At 45.1% G+C, this 20,625-nt stretch overlaps 1 protein-coding gene across 1 annotated transcript in view; it reads left to right on the forward strand.

Annotated features, from left to right (window-relative positions):
- Nucleotides 1-1,888: 1,888 nt before the first annotated feature.
- RHEB (Ras homolog, mTORC1 binding) overlaps nt 1,889-20,625 on the forward strand; it is a 47,580-nt gene continuing 28,843 nt past the window's right edge. Inside the window, exon 1 of the mRNA XM_068235917.1 lies at nt 1,889-2,253. Coding sequence (XP_068092018.1) covers nt 2,202-2,253 — 52 coding nt within the window. The 5' untranslated portion in view covers nt 1,889-2,201. The remainder of the gene's footprint in view (nt 2,254-20,625) is intronic.

Genomic DNA, 20,625 nt, shown 5'->3' on the forward strand with positions numbered 1-20,625 from the left:
CAATCTGATGCCTAGTAACATCCTGGCAGCCCGCAAGGACACGGGCCAAAACCTCCATCTTGGAACTATTTCTAACAAAGTCCTGTTGGCCGCATGGCAACCGCCATTTTGGGACTTTCGCCCTTTCGTCCCTTTGGTTGTCACCTTCAACCCACACCTGGAAATCTTAAGGAGGATTGCTAAGGAACTTCATCCCATTTTACACAAGGATCACAGACTGAGAACGATATTCCCTAAACCTCCACTCTTGTCATATCGGCAACCACACAATCTAAAACAGATGATTGTCAGGAGCTCTTTGAATAGGCCTCAACAAAACGAAACATCACCCTGCCGACAAAAAATATGTGGGACCTGCAGACACATTTACTCCACTGACAGGGTAACGATACCAGGTTCACAACAGGAGTACAGAGTACAAGGTAAATTTTCCTGTGGGTCCACCAATCTGGTATATCTGATCATGTGTGCTAAATGCCCCAATGTTATGTACGTGGGGGCATTTAGCACACATGCGCAAACGTATGAATGGACACAGGCACACTATTAATGATACCAAATCTGGACTCCCAGTTGCTACACACTTTCGGTCCAACGGACACAGCATGGATGATCTTCGTGTCACTGCCCTGAAGGGCGGCTTCAAAACGTCAAATGACCGATTAATAGCAGAAACAAAATTTATAAATTGGTTCAAAGCTGTGCAGAAGGGTTTGAATAAGGACAACAACTTTCTATATTGGTATGAGATTGATGATATATGAACTGTCTCAGCCACTCTAGCTGAACTTGTGAACTAAGAATTTACGATACCTCTGGGTCAATCCTAATACCAGGTCTGTGAGCAATGGAGTAAACAAGGATCCTTATCTTACCCCATTTAGATGGTCTGTTTGTATTAAGGCATCTTAATGACGTATTTATGCTTGAAAAAAATATCTGTTTTCCCTTTTGATGTTGCATGTATATAAGCTGTCTGTACCACCAGCTTGCAAACTAACAGGATGTAAACCTGACGAAGGCTGCAAGGCCGAAAGCTTGTTTATTCTTATTCATTTGTAGTTAGCCAATAAATGGTATCATCCTGATTTAAAACTTCTTGCTATTAGTGAGGGTTATGCTATAGTCCGATCCAGACAGAAACTGTCACTTGCATACCTGATGTTTAACTCTTTCATTCAAGCATACATACACATGTCTAGCTCATCATGTCACAGGTCACCTCGGGTGTCCTTTAATAAAAATGTCTGGCTTTTAACCATCAGTAAAGCAATCCTTTAAAAGTGGTAATCATTCAGGCTGACACTCAGAAATGTTTTGCTATTTTATCACTTTTAGTAATGGCACTCTTTGGCCAACTAGCTAGTACGCCTCAATACTTTCATATGAATCTTATTCCATGTTCCAGTGGATTGGGCATTTTCCATTTAGAAGCACGACGTTCTGCTGTCAAGAACTCCCTCGCAGTCGCACGGCGTGTTGTCACAAATCATCATCAGTCACATCGCAACACAAAACATTAACCTTCACTGCTGCTAGTGCTAGTGCACTGCTCACAATGCTACAGAACAGTGAGCGTCCACTGTGCAAGTAGTGTCCTCACTCCGGCAGCCATTTTGCTGATGCCAATTTCACCCGTGTAAAGCAATATCAGTCTCCAAGAACATGGCTGACTACACACACTGATCTCTGCATCTATAACCATTCTAATAATTTGGGATTCTACCTCTAGCTTCTAGGAAACGCCACACTGCGTGACCAGCGACGTTCTGGAAATAGACCTGACTCTCCGCCCCCTCAGACCCAGGGCCGTTGCAGCCAATAAGAAGCACGCCACTGACAGGGACCCCGCCTCTTGCCACAAGCGCCGGCCAATCAGAACGCTCCCCGCCGCTTTGTGGAGCTGGGGGTGACGCAGCGAGTTTTGCGAAGGCTCTTTACAGCCAGGAGGGCGGGCAAAAAAATAAAAACAAATCCGTGCCGAAGAGGAGGCGGGGTATAAAAAGGTAGCTGACGCCTCACGACTCCTGACGCGCGCGAGTGAGCCAGGTCGTGGGTGGGAGTGTAGTTTCCAGGCCGGTGTGCGAGGCGGTGAAGTTCAGTGTGTGGTCGGCGCCCTCCCGCTCCGCTTTTCCTGCGCTGTGACGGTGGATGCGGCGTCCCAGGCTCTGAATTAGACCAGAACAGTGGAGACGCCAAAGATGCCGCAGCCCAAGTCGCGGAAGATCGCCATCCTCGGGTACCGGTCCGTGGGTGAGTGTCTGCAGAGCGCCCCGTTCCTGCACCGTGGATTGAGTCAGCCATTTTGACAGCGTGTTGGGAGCTGTAGCCTGCCATGTGCTGCTGGTTATGGCTGCTAGTGTAGCTGGCATTGGTGGGTCCTGGTGACGGGAGGGCCATGGCTGGATTTTGACACACCGGCTGACTGACGTCTGAGAGGTGAAAGTGGAGCTGCCAATTAAGTTCTGACTGTTAACTGAAAGAAGGCTGCTGATTGGCTGTTCTGGGCAGTAGCACCCATTTAGCTCCGCTTTCCTTTGTGCTGGTCTTCCCCTCTGAGGCAGTTGGGATGACAGTACTGTGCATGGCTGGCCAGCTGTGCTCACTGCATTGGATGTTTTTAATACGAGTCTGGGTTATCTAGTGTTCTGACTTTTCAGCACACCTGTCAATCCAGCGTACATTTTCTTCTCTGCAGTGCCATCTCTTTCATTTACTTAAAGAGAAACCGTGACCAAGGATTGAACTTCATCCCAATCAGTAGCTGATACCCACTTTTACATGAGAAATCTTTTCCTTTTCTCAAATAGATCAAGGGGGGAGGGTGTGTCTGTATGGCTTATATTGTGTTGAAGCCCCTCCCACAATGTGATGTAAGGACCATGGTACTGACTTCACACTGTGGTAGCCTTGTTGCATTGTGGGAGTTAACTGCTTTTTCCAACTGCCAAAAAAGCAAGCAGCAGCTACTTCCACTGACATCACCTGCCAGCAGTATAAATGTCACCATGTGATAAATGTCATAATGTAAATCAGGGAGAGGAAAGATTTTTTTTTTTTTTTACATTGGGCAAACACTGACTAAATCATTTATAACATTATTATTGTTAAAAAATTAAGCCCTTTTGTGTTCATTGTTTTCACTTGAGTTTTTCTTTGAAAGAGATCCTTAAAGGACTTACGAGGCGAAAAAGACCTAAAAAGTTAAATACCTGCATGTAACAGCAATGCACGGAGGGCGCCGTCCGTGCCCTCCGTGCCGTTCCACCGGGTCCCCGCAGCTTAATTTCAGGCAATAGTTATTAATGCGCCAACATATTCTGTGGCGCTGTACAAAATAATGTGGGTCCTCGTCTAGCTTAGGAGAAACCTCATAGGAAATTTTACTAGCTTGATTAGGTGGATCGCACCCTCTCGAACTGCCAGGTTTCAGATGTAGTAAATTACGCCCACGCTTTTTGGCCAATCATATAGCTTTTGTGATGTTGTAGAGGGTGCTGTGATTGAACGGTTTCCTATGAGGTTCCTGCAGGGTCCCTTAAGAGGAGCTGTCCGCTATACTATCTCAGAAAAAAACATAGATAAAGATATATATTTGCTCTACTTAAGTAAAATATGTATTGCACTGCCTACGTTTTGATTTTAGTGATTTTTCTGTAGTTAAAAAAGAGAAAATCCTTATTGGGATTCTCTATTAACTATCTTGAAGCTAATCCTGATGTCATTTCCTCCCTTACTCTCCTCTGCCTGATTGTGTATGCATTGTCCGCCCTCCTACCAGTCTTCAGGCACTCCCACCCAGCTCTGCAATAGAAAGTGCATTATCTTGGCATGAGAAATATTGGCCAATCAGAGGGGAACAGAGGTGTGGCAGGCAGAGATGGGCCTTTGAGTTAAAAGCCACTTGAATTAAAAATTGTAATTAAGCTTAACCCCCTCTGTGGAGATATATTGAGGTGCTGATGATATTAAGGATATATTGAGGTGCTGATGATATTAAGGATAACAGGAACATATTCTTTCATTTTTTTTTCTGCCAGAAGGGAGCAGGTTACCTTGAGTTGCTTGGGGCAAGGAAATGGGTGATTGTCTTGACCATATCAGGTGCTTTGAGTCTGTATGCAGTTCCTCTGAGAGTGCTAATGGGATTATCTGCCTGACTGTTTGAACTCAGGAGACGGCCCATTGTCTCAATACACAAAGCCAGAGGACCAGAGTCTGGAGACTAACACAGGAACGTTTGAAATGTACATGACAGGCTATTAGAAATGGGTGAAGTCCTGTTGATACCATTTTTTTACCTGTGGAAATTAAATCATTAGTGGAGGTGCTATAGTACCCTTTTCATGTATGTGGATCTCTGGAAATCCCATTTATGTCTGAGAACTGAGACAGGAAAAAGCCGTAATCAAGTTTTCACCTGAAGTTGAAAGGCTCACTTCACAATCTTTGATGTATGGACTTTTACCTGGAAATGGAATATGTCTGAGATTTAATTAAAACCTAGTTCCTCCCCTCCCCAAGGAAGTTGCAGCCTACAGGCGTAGCTCAGAGTATAAAAAGCAGAGGCAGATGCCTAGTGACTGTCTTCTCTCGGAGGTAGCGAATAGCTAGGGAGGATCGCGACTCCTGGTCGAAACGGCGTCCTCCCGTCAAACAACGTTCTAACCTAAGCTGGTAACGTTCTTTTTTCCCCCGTTTATTTTTATGCAAATATCCGTGTGGTATCTTTGTAACTCTTAATTGTGTAACTTTTTTACTTTGTCTTTTTGTAATCTTTTTGTATATATTAAGTTCTGCATTGTTCTATGTTTTTCTAGAATATTAAATTATTATTTAATAAGTTTGACTTCTGCCGTACTAAACTAACACTCATAGCCTAGAAGAGACTGAAGTGTAACCGTGTATAAGTTCATGCCTAATTGTACGCTTGAGCAACACTACCGTATGAAATTGTAATTGCATTGTGTGTGGGGGCGTTTGTCATACTTTGGCCTAAGCGCGCAGCTGACCCAACGTACGAACGCCAGTGCGAGTAGCGACAGCAGAGTGGCTAACAGTATCGTTCGGAACGACTGTTAGTGGGTCTTTGCTTCACGACAGTGTAAGATTGCAACTGTGTGGGTGCGTGGCGTTCCCGTATTTGGCCTAAGCGCAAAGCTGACCCAAATACGAAAACGCAGATTGCGTATTGAGCACTCGATAGCTGAGTGAACGTGTCTAGCAACGCTAGTGGTGGCAGTGGGAAGTGTTTGAGGGGTTCCAGCCTTGTTTGTAGCTTAAATAAGGCTGTTCCCAGCTTAATCTGGTCAAACCCGCAGTCGGGAACCGTATACGCAGGCGTGCCGCGGGCCGGTTCCTGACACCCTCGGCGTTATGATTCTTTCTGGATTTTAGGGTCTAAAAGCGGTGACTTTATTTTTTATTTCTTTGCACCCTTTAGACCCTAAAACCTGGGGGGGGGGGGGGGGGGGGGGGAAATCATGCTGCCAGGGAGATCTGCAGCAGTTTTTCAATCACTCACCTCCCTGGCTCCAGCGCTGCAGTTATGCCTCCATCCTCCGGATGGCGCTGCAACGTGAAATTGCTGTCTGTCGTCATGACAGCCGGCAATCTCACCAGCAGGAAGCATAGCCCCGGCAGAGAGGAAGAAGAATGGTGGCGGACGTCGGGATCCCCCAGGAGGTATAGAACGCCCGCTGCGTGCTATACTCTGCACACAGCCTCCGGCGGCTACCCCGAGCAGAGGTCGGGATTACCGCTTTTAGCTGCGGTTTTCTGCCTCGATCCTAGCTCGGGATTACCGCCAAAGAGGTTAAGGCAGGTGTGAGCATGGGAGATGAGGGGTTACCCAGAAGTCAGTCGGACCCCTATACGTATCGCTCCACTCGCACCTGCCATAAGTTTAATTACAATTTTGAATTCAAATGGCTTTTAACTCGAAAGCCCATCTCTGGTGGCAGTGGAAAACTGGAGGGAAAGAGGCTTCAGCCAATCAGGCTGCATTAGTTAAGTCTGAGGGGGAAGTAAAGAAGCAAGACAACCCAGCATGCCCCGCAACTTCCTTTGTGCGGCAATGTACCAAAAAAGTCAGGTAAACTGGGGAATGATCATTTTATCAACAAGAAAAGAGTAATTTTTAACTATTTACCCTTATTACTTGTTTACCAAATAAAAATAAAGAATTGGTTTTATGCCCGACAGTTACACTTTAAACTAGACTAGCATCATAATGGGGACAATACATAAATCAATAACTCATGCAAACTACCTAGCAATTCATTTACATGTTTATTTCATAGAATAAGTACCCCATGGAAACACTAGGGGAGAGCCCAACCCTTGCATGCTTACAGTCAAATGGTACTGAGGGTGAAGATACCAGGTAAGACAGTGAAGGAGGCAGCAGGTCTTGACATCTGATTCAGTTGTGATTTGTCTCTAGGGCAACTCTGGATAATAAGCTTGTTGGAAAAATGGGCTTGAAGGCTTGGTGTACGGTGGATAAAGGTGTGAAGATGGTTGCATATGGGTAGTCCTACATGCCAAGAGTAGCTGGAGGGGTTGTATGCGAAAAGCAAGGTTTGCTGAAAGGATGGTATCTGTAAACTGCTGAGGAAAACTGGAACTTATGGAGAGCTTTATAAGAGAGGACCAGGAATTTGAATTGTATCCCCAACCTAACTGGAAGCCAATGCACAAGTGTTTAAGGGGGTAAGAGGAGTGATGGATGAAATGCATGAGTGATGGATGAAATGCACAACAGAGTTCAGTGGGGACTGATGAGGTGCCCTTTTGTTTTTCTTGGTAGGAAGCGAGGTTAAATGTGGCCTAATATTGGAAGTTTGAACCTTGATAATTTTAAGAAAAATAGACTTTAGGAAATGGTGGGAAAAATGAGCCCCTGTTCACTCTTAATATTTAACAAACTTCCACATCTCTCTCCTTCACTGTTCTCCATGTTCAGTGGATGATTAAAACTTGCTAGCTTTTCTTCAGATATTAAATCTGATGGTGAGGCTATAGTAATAGCCTATGTCCTTAGCCACTTTCAGCTAAGCAGGTAAAAAAGGTTATTGCCTTGATTTAACTGCTTTTAATGGTAAATATCTGCAATTTGCATGGTGGGTGGGAACTGCACCCTCTTTTATTGGTTTCTTTGGGGAATGGGGGAATTTTAGTGTTGAGCACCACTGGGAAGGTTTTAGGGTTAGTCAGCATTGGGTAGGAATCAGTTAACCATTCAGAGGAAGGGGTAGGATAGGTCATAGTAAAATATTGGTAATCTTTACAGATATTTTGCTATCGGAATTAACTAGTGTATTGATTTTACTGATATACTGCTAGCGACTAGCTCCAGTGCCTTTTCCATTTACAAAGATGTTCCATGTACACAGGTTGAAGGCAGCAAATTTAAAAGCCTAATTTGTGGTGAAATAAAGAGATCATTTAGGTCTGATAAGCAGTGATGGTTATGGCCAAACGTGTGGTGCTTCATGCACACTCAAGGTACCCATACATGGTACAATTTTTCATTTTGTTAATTAAATAATTTCGTTAATTATTCCATTAGATCGATTATAAAGATTTTTTCCAACATGTCTGATCAGATTTTTATAGAAAAGACAATAGTTATTAGATTTTTTTTTTTTTTCTTTCTCTCGAAAAAAAGATCAACTTTCATTTGATTGTTTTGGTCTTAAAACTGGGAAAACCATGAAGGGCAGTGCGCATCTGTCTAATGCCGGTACTGACTGTTAACAAGCATGTGATAGGTGGTGTTTTTGCTGCCTTCAGCTGCCTGCGTGGAAGAGCCCTTAGGGCCTGTTTCCTTTAGCGCGGAAACCGGGCCGAATTCGCAGTTTCCCCGCAGGCAAATCGTGCGGGGAAACTCTGCCATAGGAAACAATGGTGTCGCTGGCCGAATTGCTTATGCTAGCGATTCACCCAACATTGCCATCAGTTTCCGCGTGGGAGGCTGCGAATCTAGTGGAAACAGGCCCTTACTCTGCTAATGCTGTGTGCTGAGACGTTTTGTTTTTTTGTTTTGTTTTTTACACCCCAAACCACATTATACTGAGTACAGCGATACCATGTTTGACTTTTTTTTTTTTTTTTTTTTGAAGCCTAGGTGCGCTAAGGGGCCCAACGTCCTATGAGTACCTTTAGGATTTCACAGGTCATTTTGAGGCATTTGGTTTCTAGAGTATGTCTCACGGTTTAGGGCCCCTAAAATGCCATGGCAGTATAGGAACCCCACAAGTGACCCCATTTTAGAAAGAAGACACCTCAAGGTATTCCGTTAGGAGTATGGTGAGTTCATAGAATTTATTTCGGCACAAGTTAGCGGAAATTGTTTTTTTGTTTGTTTGGGTTTTTTTTTTTTTTTTTGCCATTTTCCACTAACTTGTTACAAAAAATAAAATCTATGAACTCGCCATACTACTAATAGAATACCTTGGGGTGTCTTCTTTCTAAAATGGGGTCACTTGTGGGGTTCCTATACTGCCCTGGCATTTTAGTGGCCCTAAACCGTGAGGAGTAGTCTGGAAGCCAAATGCCTCAATGACCAGGGGTATAAGCATCTGCAAATTTTGATGACAGGTGGTCTGAGGGGCCAAATTGTGTGGAATCGGTCATAAGCTGGGTGGCCTCTTAGATGACAGGTTGTATTTTCACTGAAGCGCAGGATGTTGTCAAATCGTGACCTGGACATGGCAGCAGAGAACATGGGCATGTGATGTATTGGGTGCGTAGACCAATAAGACTGCAATAAATTATTTTTGACTAGACCCATGTTGAGAAGTCCCCAAAAAATGTTAAGTTCGGAAACTTGGAGTGGTTTCCACTGAAAAGGCGGGGCATGGTAGCTTCTTGGATTGGCAGTTGCGTTTTGTGGCAGAACTGTTGGTCTCAGCCACAATTCGTAGACACCAGCAGTGATCAGAAGAAAAAATTGTCACTGCGTTGGGGCGGGTGAGGGTTTGGCCATATGATCAGAAGCCCGCAGGGAGCAGATTAGTGCCTGATCTGATGGGTAGGTGTGACAGGAGGTGATGGGTGTCTCAGGGGGTGATTAGAGGGGAGAATAGATGCAAGCAATGCACTGGGGAGGTGATCAGGGAGGGTGTGGGCCAGTAATTTGGTGCCCGCAAAGGGCAGATTATGGTCTGATCTGATGGGTAGCAGTGATGGGTGATTAGAGGGGAGAACAGATGTAAACCATACACTTGGGAAGTGATCTGAGGGTGTGGGCGGGTGATAGTGCCCGCAAGGGGCAGGTTAGGGTCTTATCTGATGGGTGATTTTACAGGTGATCAGTGGGTGATTACAGGGGAGAATAGATGTATACAGAACATGAGGTGGGGGTCTGGGGATGATCTGTGGGGGTGATCAGGAACCCCCAGGGGGGCAGTTAGGACCTATTCTAAAATATAGCGTTGACAGACAGGGAGTGATGGGTGATTGGGTGCAAACAGTGGTCTGAGGGGGTGATCAGGGGGCGGTCTGAGGGGTGCTGTGGGCGATCAGGGGGGGGGGGGGGGGGGCAGGATCAGTGTGATGGTGTGTTTACATGCACAGTTGCCTCCTCCCCTGGTGGTCCCTCGATCACTGGGACCACCATGGGAGGAACCAGCCTGTATAATACTTTGTATACATTACAAAGTTTATTATACACTTTGTATGCGGCGATTGCGGGGTTAACAACCCGCCGGCGGGTTGGCAGAGCCTAATGCCGGCGGATGCGTGCACATCTCTGCGTGCGATCCCCGGCTAATCAGTCCCCCAGGTGCCGCCGCTGATCAGCGTTGCGCTGTCCTGGGTGCCACTTTGCTGCTGCCTATTGGTAGTGGGCGGTCGGCAAGTGGTTAAGGGCTCTGCCTCTGATACAGGTGACTGAGGTTTAAACCTTGGCTCTTCCTGTTCAGTAAGCAAGCACCTATTCAGTAAGTAGTCCTTGGGCTAGACTCCCAAACACTGCTACTGCCTACTGAGCGTGCCTTGGTGGCTGCAGCTTAGGCGCCTAGAGTCCACGGGACAAAAGCGCAATATGACTGTTTAACCCCCTTGCTGGTCCAATTCCTTTGGCAAGGGGGCAGCAGAGCACCTTTTTTTTTTTTTTTTTTTTTTTTTTTTTTTTTATAAATCATGTAGCGAGCCCAGGGCTCGCTACATGATAGCCGCTGAGCAGCGGCATCCCCCCTCCCACTCCGATCGCCTCCAGCGATCAGAGTAAGCAGGAAATCCCATACAGAACGGGATTTCCTTCTGGGCTTCCCCGGTCGCCATGGCGACAGGGCGGGATGACATGATGGACGTCAGAGGGAATCCCGATCCACCCCTCAGCGCTGCCTGGCACTGATTGGCCAGGCTGCGCAGGGGTCTTGGGGGTTGGGGGGCTCGTCGGGTAGCGGCGGTGATTGCGTACCACACACAGCTAGCAAAGTGTGTGGGTTTTTTTTTTGTTTTTGTTTTTTTAAATCGGCCCAGCGGGGCCTGAGGAATCCTTCTACGCAGGATAACCGGCAAGGAGGTTAAGCAGTAGTTAAGATTCAATCCCAGGTCTTTCATCTGCAGTCCAAAGCACTTTTTTGGGATACCAAGTGTTCGTAGTATCTTTACAAAAGATCATGATTACAGTAGCAGCTTTTTTTTCTTAAAATGCAGTTTTGTTTTGTTTTTCTAGATCTTCTGATGGCTGCAAAAATGAAGTCCTAAGATCATATTCAGTTTGTTTTACAACTCTGAAATGTCATTACCTTTTTTATTGTAGTAAAATCCACAGGCACCCAAGTTGGTATGCTCAGACTGCTCTGCACTCTTAAATCTTTGGCCATAATGCCCTTTTAACCACTTAAGGACCCCAGGCTTAAACCCCCCTAGTGACCAGGTAGTTTTTCACGAATTAGGCCACTGCAGCTTTAAGGCTTTGCTGCAGGGCTGTACAATTTGGCACACAAGTGATTTCCCCCTCTTTTCTGCCTACCAACAGAGCTCTCTGTTGTTGTGGTGTGTGTTTTTTTTTTTTTAATTTCCAAGTTTTTATTTTCTCTACCCTCCCTCCCTTCCCTAGCCAGCCTATGACAGTAATCGGCTGTCATAGGCTCCAGCCAATGAGAGCAGATTGCTCTCGTGCATCCCAGGGGGACAGCTGTGTTGCACGGCTGTCCCCCGTACAGTGCTGCGTAGATCTCAGTGATGTACTATGTAAATCGACGCATCAGTGTGGGGGAGCGCCTGCAAAACCTGCCCACAGGACCTTACGCCGATCGATGTTAGGTAGTTCTGGGGCTGCGGCCACACCTATCGGTGTGACACGGTAAGCTAGTGGTTAAAGGGGGATTGTCTGCCACAAAGTCAATTTACCCACTGCACTGAGTTAATTATGCAGCCTGGAACCTCACCCTGCATTGCAAGCACTCCAATCTATTCAGAAATGTGTTTGCTGTAGTAAATCTTCAGTCAGCCTGGCTCTATTTTCGCCATTGCTGATGAGGGAATCTTATCACCCCTTAAACAGGCATGTTCTCTGCCTCATGACATGCCTTTGTCCCCACACCACCGCTTCCCCCACACAATACACAACTCTGAGAGAAATTCCATCCCTTGTCTTCTGGGGTGGGAGAAGGGAAAGGGATCCCTGTGAGTCCCCATTCCCAACATTGGCAAGGGATGACTGGGTGATCCATGAGCCATCGGTAGTCGTTCACGAGTGTGAGGCAAGATGTCTTTTTTTTTTTTTTATTGACTTAACCACACAAGGAATCTCAAGCCCACTTTAGGAATTCACTTTAAGTCCCAAGAATTCGGGGCTTGGTTCCCAGTCCATGGATCAAGTAGTATTCCTGCTAGGTTTCCTGAGCTGCTATTGGGCAGCTCTCTGGCCACACCTGCCATTCCCTCACCTCCCTGCACGCTGTGAGAGAGGCACAGTCTCTCAGTGCAGCTACGTGACCCACAAGTTGTGACAGTGGGCCATTGCGGTCCAGGGGAGCGGCTGTTTTCCCAGAACGTCTCAGGACAGCAACCCTGAGACTTGTCTCCTTCCATGAACTCTGGACAGGAAGCTAGTTAAAATATTTTACTTAATTGATTAGACAAGGATTAGTCAGGTATATAACATCATGTGCCCTTACCCCATCAGTTGTTTTTCCTGTCCAAGCAGGATGCTAGATGAAGGGAGGGCTGGCCACCCATGCTTTCTGCAGGAGCTGCGAGTTGTGTCCCCCTTGGAAGGCGCTGGCTAGTTGCTTCAGCGTGGGGACATGCTGCGCGCAATAGACTCCCTCTCGTCGGGCTGAATGCGGACGTTTGCGTCTGCTAAGTGGAAGTCCCGCTCGCGAGTCACGTGACTTTCGCCTCACGTGACAGGAAGCCGAAAGCAGGAAGGTCCTGGCCCGGCGTGCGCTCCAGCGGTGGCTTGCAGCGTGGTGTCAGCATAGGCTGACTAGGATGGAACTGCTGCAGAGGCCGTCGATTGGAGCAATTAAAGAGGAACTCCAGTGAAAATAATTTAATTAAAAAAAGTGCTTCATTTTTACAATAATTATGTATAAATGATTTAGTCAGTGTTTGCTCATTGTAAAATCTTTCCTCTCCCAGATTCACATTCTGACATGTTACATGGTGACATTGTTACTGTGGGCAAGTTATGTAGCTGTTTCTAGCTGCTCTGGCTGTTACAGACAGCTTTAAACAGCCATTTCCTGTCTGTGAACATTGTTGCATTGTGGCAGTTTGCCCAGAGTACCGCGGTATTCAGAGCCTCTTGTGGGAGGGGTTTCAGCACAAAATTAGTCACACAGCGCCCCCTGATGGTCTGTTTGTAAAAATCATTGTATTTCTCATGTAAAAGGGGGTATCAGCTGATTGGGATAAAGTTCAATTCTTGGTTGGAGTTTCTCTTTAAGGTATGTGCATTAGGAAATGCTGTGTGCGGGGTTTTTTTCAGCTAGGAAACCTATTTAAATTGATTTTCATAGTCTGTAACTGTTGCCGACTATGGAGGCTGCCACTGGATCTTCCTCCCAGGGCTCTGTGGAGTGTTGCTCCGTTCCCTCTCTGGTATGATCATATGAGAATGTATGATGCATATTAGATACTATTTAAAGGGTTGTCAGGCTGATGGCTGTTTTCCCAGTACGTCTGCTCAGACAGCACCCCTAATGAGACTTGTCTCCCTCCGAGCAACGGACAGGAAGCTGCAAAAGATTTAAAAATTTGCATAATCAGGCGGTCAATAGTATAAATAGGCATAGTCTCTCACTCTACCTTCAGTTCTAGTTTCCTGTCTGGACGTGAAGGAGGGAGAGGTCTCAAGGTGCCATCCGGTCAGATGACTGGGGCTTGCTGCAAGGTCTCCTGATAGTCCGCTCCAGGGGAGAGCGGTATGATGTGACTAGCAGCATTCAGGAGGCTTCTCCCAGCAAGGCGGCAGATTTATGCGCGCAGACGCGCGCTCCAGGAACTTCCGCTCGGAGAAACCGGAAGTCGTCACGCAGAGGCGTCCCACGTGACCAGGAAGCGCTGCAGAGCAGTTAGCGGCAGGGGCCGCGGCGGGACAGCGCCAGCTGAACGAAATGTATCAGGTGATTGGGGGTAATTATGCAAATCACTTTGCCGATAGTTGAAAAGCCACCTTGTTTCCCATATCTCAGATGTCGGCTGAGATCATGGAGGACGCTGCAGGATTCTCTACTGCATTATCTGTGGAACCTGGCTCTGAATCCTCTCTGGCAAGTAGTCTGCGGGGCATACTGCTTAGCTAGTATCTAGTTTTGTTGGTGTTTTTTTCTGCTAAGAGGATTATGTAGCTAACATAGGCTTATTGTTTGTTTGTATTTTAGCCTAAAAAGTCTGACAAGGTGGATAAGTCGGGGACACATTCCAGTCAAGACAAACGCTCAGACAGCAAGGTTGAAAGGAGATGTGCTATTTGCAATAACCGTGTATCTTCCAGCTCTAGAAAATTATGCCAGTCCTGTACCGATAAAGTAGTGAAAAATGAGTCTCCTGCTGTATTTAAAGACTTGATGGGGTGGATGAGAGCGGAGATGGCTACAGCTATTAGGGAAATAAAGGACTCTGCTATGGCTTCCTCCTCTGCAGCCGATGCTGCTGCCTCATCTGTCACTATGCCTCTAGTTAATCCACTTGCTAGTATTGTCTCTGATGCACCTCCTGCCTCTCTCCCACCAGTATCCCCAGCAGGCTCTATTGTGAATTTGCCTCTCCCTATCGGTGCTAAGAGGAAGAGGTCTGCTGAGGATGTGATTGAATCCGATTTATCAGAAGGGGAGATTTCTTCTCTTGAACAACTTTCAGAAGAGGAAGTTGGGGAAAAAGGAGATAAATCCCAGAAATTTGCCTTCTCCCCAGAACTGATGAGAGATTTTATTTCTGCCTTACATAGTACCATGGGTATTAAAACTGAGCAGAAATCCTTGACACCCCTCGACCAAATGTACGAGAGCTTGGCGGACCCCCAGTCACATTTTATTCCTGTCCATTCCTCTCTCAAGTCTATGATTAAGAAGGAATGGGACATGCCAGAAAAGAGGGCCTTTTGGCCGCGATCTATGTCCAAACGTTATCCCTTCAGTCCCGAAGATTCGGGGTTTTGGGGTCCTCCGCCAAAGCTTGACCCATCATTGTCTAGGGTGTCAAGGAAGACTGACCTATTATTTGAGGATTTCGGGAATCTTAAAGATCCCATCGATAAAAAGATGGACAATATCCTACGTAGAGCCTGGGAGTCTTCCTCTCTGACCTTCAAGCCTGCAGTTGCATCCACAGCAGTGGGTAGATCAATGAAAACATGGCTTTTAGAGATGCAGGCCAAGATTGCTTCAGGAGTACCTAGGGAGGAGATACTCAAAGATTTTCCCAACTTGTTTAATGCAGCTGATTACCTTACTGATGCCGCTGATGACTCTGTTAAGCTAACAGCAAGAACCACTGCTCTAGTGAACTCTGCCAGAAGGGGAGTTTGGGTTAAGACTTGGGGAGGCGATAACTCGTCTAAGTCAAAACTCTGCGGCATTCCTTGTGAAGGGGGTCTTTTGTTCGGTTCTAAACTGGACGAGACCTTAGATAGAACAGCTGACACAAAGAAAAACTTTCCCACTAGGAAGAGATCTTTTCAGTTTAAACGGCCCTTTCGTGGGCCATCAAAGCCAGAGAGTAACGATAAAGCAAACACAAAAAGGAGATGGGCCCCTTATAGGAACCAGAGGAACAAGCCCAACAACCCCCCGATTACCAAGTCAAATAGACAATGACATCAGGCTCCCAGTGGGAGGAAGACTTTCCCACTTCTTCGAGACATGGCAGCTCTACAGAACAAATCCATGGCTCCTACACATTGTATTAGAAGGGTACAGAATAGAATTCGATGTCACGCCTCCTCAGAGATTCCTTCTCACTCCCTTACCTTCAAACAGGCTAAAACAGCTTGCTCTTCAGAACGAGGTAAAATCTCTACTCCACAAGAAGGTAATCAGGGAGGTTCCCTCATGTCAGAAAGGCCAGGGGTTCTATTCGCCAGTATTTCTGGTCAAAAAGGCTCAAGGGGACTTCCGCTTCATTATCAACCTGAAGGGTCTAAACAAGTCAGTAACATACAGAAGGTTCAGGATGGACAACATTTTGTCTGTGATTCGTCTCTTACAGAAGGACTGCTTCCTGGCATCCCTGGACCTGAAAGATGCTTACCTGCACATTCCTATCCACCTGTCCTCGCAGCAATTCCTCAGATTTGCAGTCCTGCTGGACGGAGAGGTAAGACACTTTCAATTTAATGCTCTCCCCTTCGGATTAGCCTCAGCACCATGGTTGTTTACTAAGGTCATGGCAGAAGTACTTGCAGTTTTGAGAATGCAATCAATTAATATCATAGCCTATCTGGATGATTTACTGATTTGGGGTTCATCTGCAAGCTTAGTGAGTTCCCATCTTGACTCTTGCATAGCCTTCCTTCAGTCGTTAGGGTGGCTAGTAAACTGGGAAAAGTCTTCCTTATCTCCTTGCCAGAATATGGAGTATCTAGGGTTCAATGTTGATACTTTGAATGAAAGAGTTTTTCTCCCTGATAGGAAGATCTCTTCCATACTTAATGCTGTTCTCTCTTTTCAGACATCAAGAAGCATTTCACTGAGAAAGGCAATGGCGATGTTGGGACTATTAACAGCTTCGTTCCCTGCGGTTCAGTGGGGACAGTTTCACTCGAGAAGCTTACAGATATGGATCTTAAGAAGTTGGAACAGGAAGCAATCTTCCCTAGACAAGAAGGTGATGATCCCGCACGATGTCAAAGTATCGTTGCTATGGTGGCAGATTCGAGACCATCTTTCAAGGGGGCGTCTCTGGCAGTATCCAAATCAGACAATTATAACTACGGATGCCAGTTCGTGGGGATGGGGAGCCCACCTGGATCTTCTTCCAGCCCAAGGTCGTTGGTCAACCAAGCTGAGGTCTCGCTCGTCAAACAGCAGAGAACTGGAAGCGGTATGGCAGGCATTACAGTCTTTCAGCAGCCACATCAAGGGCCAGCATGTTTTGATAAGATCAGACAACAGCAGTGTGGTGGCATACATAAATCGCCAAGGAGGAACAAGAAGTCATCTTTTGTGGCGTCAGTCATCTCGAATTCTAAACTGGGCAGAGGAAAACCTGGATTCCCTAAGCGCCAGCCATTTGAAGGGAACATCGAACCATCTGGCCGACTTCTTAAGCAGAAAGACCCTGGACCAGAACGAGTGGACTCTCAAGCAGGAGGTCCTTCAACAGATTACGGACTTATGGGGGTGTCCGGAGGTAGATTTATTCGCCAGGAAAGTAAATACGAAGTATCAGAAGTTTTGTTCGCTCCATCCACGAGACAAGCCTTGGGCGATAGATGCCTTCTCCATGAACTGGGGTCACCATCTGATGTATGCATTCCCCCCATTGCCTCTCATACCCAAGGTCTTGAACAAGATCATACGGGATCAGGCTCGAGTGATATTGATCGCACCATTTTGGCCAAAAAGACCTTGGTTCACGTTACTACAGACTTTAACGATATCTCAGCCAATCACCCTTCCTCTCCTCCCGGACCTTCTGTCTCAGGGACCTGTGTTTCACCAGAATCTACATCTACTTCATCTTACAGCATGGAACCTGAGTGGAAATTGTTAAAGGCAAAGGGACTCTCTGATGGATTGGCGGAAACTCTTATCCAGAGTAGAAAGAAGGTGACTCGTCAGATTTATCAAAAGGCCTGGAGAGTGTTTAATGAATGGTGCAATGAAGAATCTATGCTCAATAACTCTGTCACATCCGTGCTGGAATTTTTACATGATGGTTTCCTGAAAGGACTCAGTATAAGCACCCTTAAAGTACAAACTTCTGCTTTGTCTGTATTTTTGGAGAGGAGACTGGCTCAGGAACACTTAGTGATCCGTTTCTTTGAAGCTTTAAAGAGGATTAAGCCTACTATAAGGTCTAGAGTACCTACTTGGGACTTGAATACAGTCCTTCAGGGGCTTTGCAAAGTTCCGTTTGAACCCTTAGAACAGGCATCAGACAAGATGGTAACCCTTAAGACTGCATTTCTATTAGCCATCACTACTGCTAGACGACTGGGGGAATTACAAGCTCTTTCTATCAAGGAACCATACTGTGTGATATCTGATGATCGAGTTACATTGCGGTTGGACATTGCCTTCCTTCCCAAGGTTGTATCGACATTTCATAAATCTCAGGAGCTGTATATTCCTTCTTTTTGTGCTAATCCAGCTAATGATAAAGAAAGAGAGTTGCATCTCTTAGATGTAAGGAGATGTCTGCTTTATTACCTGGAAAGAACTAAATCATGGAGACAGACTGAGGCAATGTTTGTCATCTTTTCCGGAAAATCTAAAGGAAAAGGAGCATCTAAGACCACTCTGGCTAGATGGATAAAACAGGCTATAGCGACAGCTTATCAGATTCAAGGCAGACAGCTATCTTCACCAGTGAGAGCACATTCGACGCGAGCTGTTTCAACCTCATGGGCAGAGAGGGCTGGAGCCTCCATCGAACAGATATGCAGGGCAGCTACCTGGTCCAGCCAGAATACATTTATAAAGCACTATAGACTTAATGTGTCAGCTAACGCTGATTTATCATTTGGCAGAAAGGTTCTGCAGGCTGTGGTCCCTCCCTAAATATATATATATATATGTATCGTGTATATCGTCTCATTAGGGGTGCTGTCTGAGCAGACGTACTGGGAAAGACCAAAATTACTTACGGTAACGTCTTTTCCAGTAGTCGCGAAGACAGCACCCCTACAACCCACCCTGGGTACAAAGATAATAATAATAATATATATATATATATTTGTGTATATATATGCATATGTATATATATATATATATATATATATATATATATATATATATATATATATATATATATATATATATATATATATATATATATATATATATATATATATATATATATATATATATATATATATATATATATATATATATATATATATATATATATATATATATATATATATATATATATATATATATATATATATATATATATATATATATATATATATATATATATAGAGAAAGAGAGATATTAAAAACATTAAGCATCATTTGGTGTCCGTGTCGTTTGTATAGAACTGAAGGTAGCGTGAGAGACTATGCCTATTTATACTATTGACCGCCTGATTATGCAAATTTTTAAATCTTTTGCAGCTTCCTGTCCGTTGCTCGGAGGGAGACAAGTCTCATTAGGGGTGCTGTCTTCGCGACTACTGGAAAAGACGTTACCGTAAGTAATTTTGGTCTTTTTTGTCTGTTTTATTTCAGCCTGAAGCTAATACAATGGAAAGCAAATCAGACTCTAAGGGTGGCCATACATGGGACAATTTTTCATTTTTTTCGATTAGAAAATTTAGTTCGCTTATTCTGTTAGATCAAATATAAAGATTTTTTTCCATCATGTCCGATCTGATTTTTCTCAAAAACAGGATAATCGTTAGAATTTCTTGATCGCAAAAAAAATATTTTCAACTTTCATTCGATCATTTAGATCGAATAAACGGGATAATCGACCTTTTTTATTGTACCATGTATGGCCACCATAAGTCTGACAGGACGGATAGACCAGACAAGCCTGCTAACCCTGTGAAAACTGACACATCCAGTAGATCTAGCAGATCAGCCGGGTCTTCTGGGTCTAAATCTACTCTGAAATCGGTGAAAAGTGTGCAGTGTTATGAGAAATTGTCTTCATCTTCAAATAAATTACTATGTCAGTCGTACTGAAAAAGTAGTGAGGGAAGAGTCTCCATCTATGTTTAAAGACTTGAGGGGATGGATAAAATCAGAAATAAACTCTGCTATGGAGTTAATGAAATGTAAGAATCCTGTTTATACCCCTCCTGCTGATACTGAGCCCGTTGCTACAGCATCTACTAGTGCTCCACTGGTTGAGCTATCTAGGCCTGTTTCTGTGCCTGTACCTCCCCAGAGGGAAGGGAAGGCTAAAAAGAGGACATTAGAAGAAGGTTCCGAGGAGTCAGATAAATCGGAAGGAGAATTAGAAATTTCTTCGTTTGAGGAAATATCTGCTGAAACTGAGCAGACTGGGGAAAAAAGTATTAAGGAGCAGAAATTTGCCTTTTCTACTGAGTTTATGAAGGAGTTGTTGGAAGACATGCACAAAGCTATGAGAATTACCACAGAGGAAATAGTTAACACCACTAGATCAAATCTATGAGACTTTAGCGGATCCTCAGGTTTCCTTTAGAACGCAGGCAAGTTCCGTTCAGAACACAACGCACGTCATGTGCGTCTCTGTGCGTTGCGTGGCTGATCCCATTCACTGAAAGTGAATGGGACAGCCGCGCGTTTTGTTAGGAAACGCGTGCAGCATGCGTTCCCGGACCGCACAGGTCGAACGCATGCAGTGTGAACATCAGACAGTGTAGTCTATGCACTGTCTGATGTCGTGCGTGTCGGCCTCCCGCACGTGTTCCCGAAATGCGGATGGGAATGCGTGCAATGTGAACGGGGCCTTATTCCTGTACATAGCACTCTCAAAGATATTATTAAACGGGAGTGGGATGTCCCAGAGAAGAGCTTTTTGGCCTAAATCTCTGTCTAAAAGATATCCATATAGTTCAGAAGATCAAAAATTCTGGGGGGTCGCTCCAAAACTCGACCCATCCTTATCTAAAGTTTCCAGAAAGACTGATCTCCTGTTTGAGGACTTTGGTTGCCTGAGAGATCCGATTGATAAAAAAAATCGATAATATCCTGAGAAGAGCTTGGGAAGCTGCCTCATTGAACTTTAAGCCATCCATAGCTTCTACTGCAGTAGCTAGGTCCCTGAAACTGTGGTTAGCAGATGTACCTTGTGGGTCAGGTAGCCTTCTTTTTTTTTTTTTTTTTTTTTTTTTTTTATTTAAAGCCCACCTCAGGCTCTCTTGCGTACGTTCTACAATGAAAATTGCTAGCCGCATCCCCAAAAAAATTCTTTCAGTGTTAAAATTCTAATGCAAACTGGTAAAACAAGCAGGTAGTGGAAACTTGGACTAAAAGCCTCTCAATATTTGCACACTCTGCTAAG

Source organism: Hyperolius riggenbachi, chromosome 5 (assembly GCF_040937935.1).
Source record: "Hyperolius riggenbachi isolate aHypRig1 chromosome 5, aHypRig1.pri, whole genome shotgun sequence".
NCBI lineage: Eukaryota > Metazoa > Chordata > Amphibia > Anura > Hyperoliidae > Hyperolius > Hyperolius riggenbachi.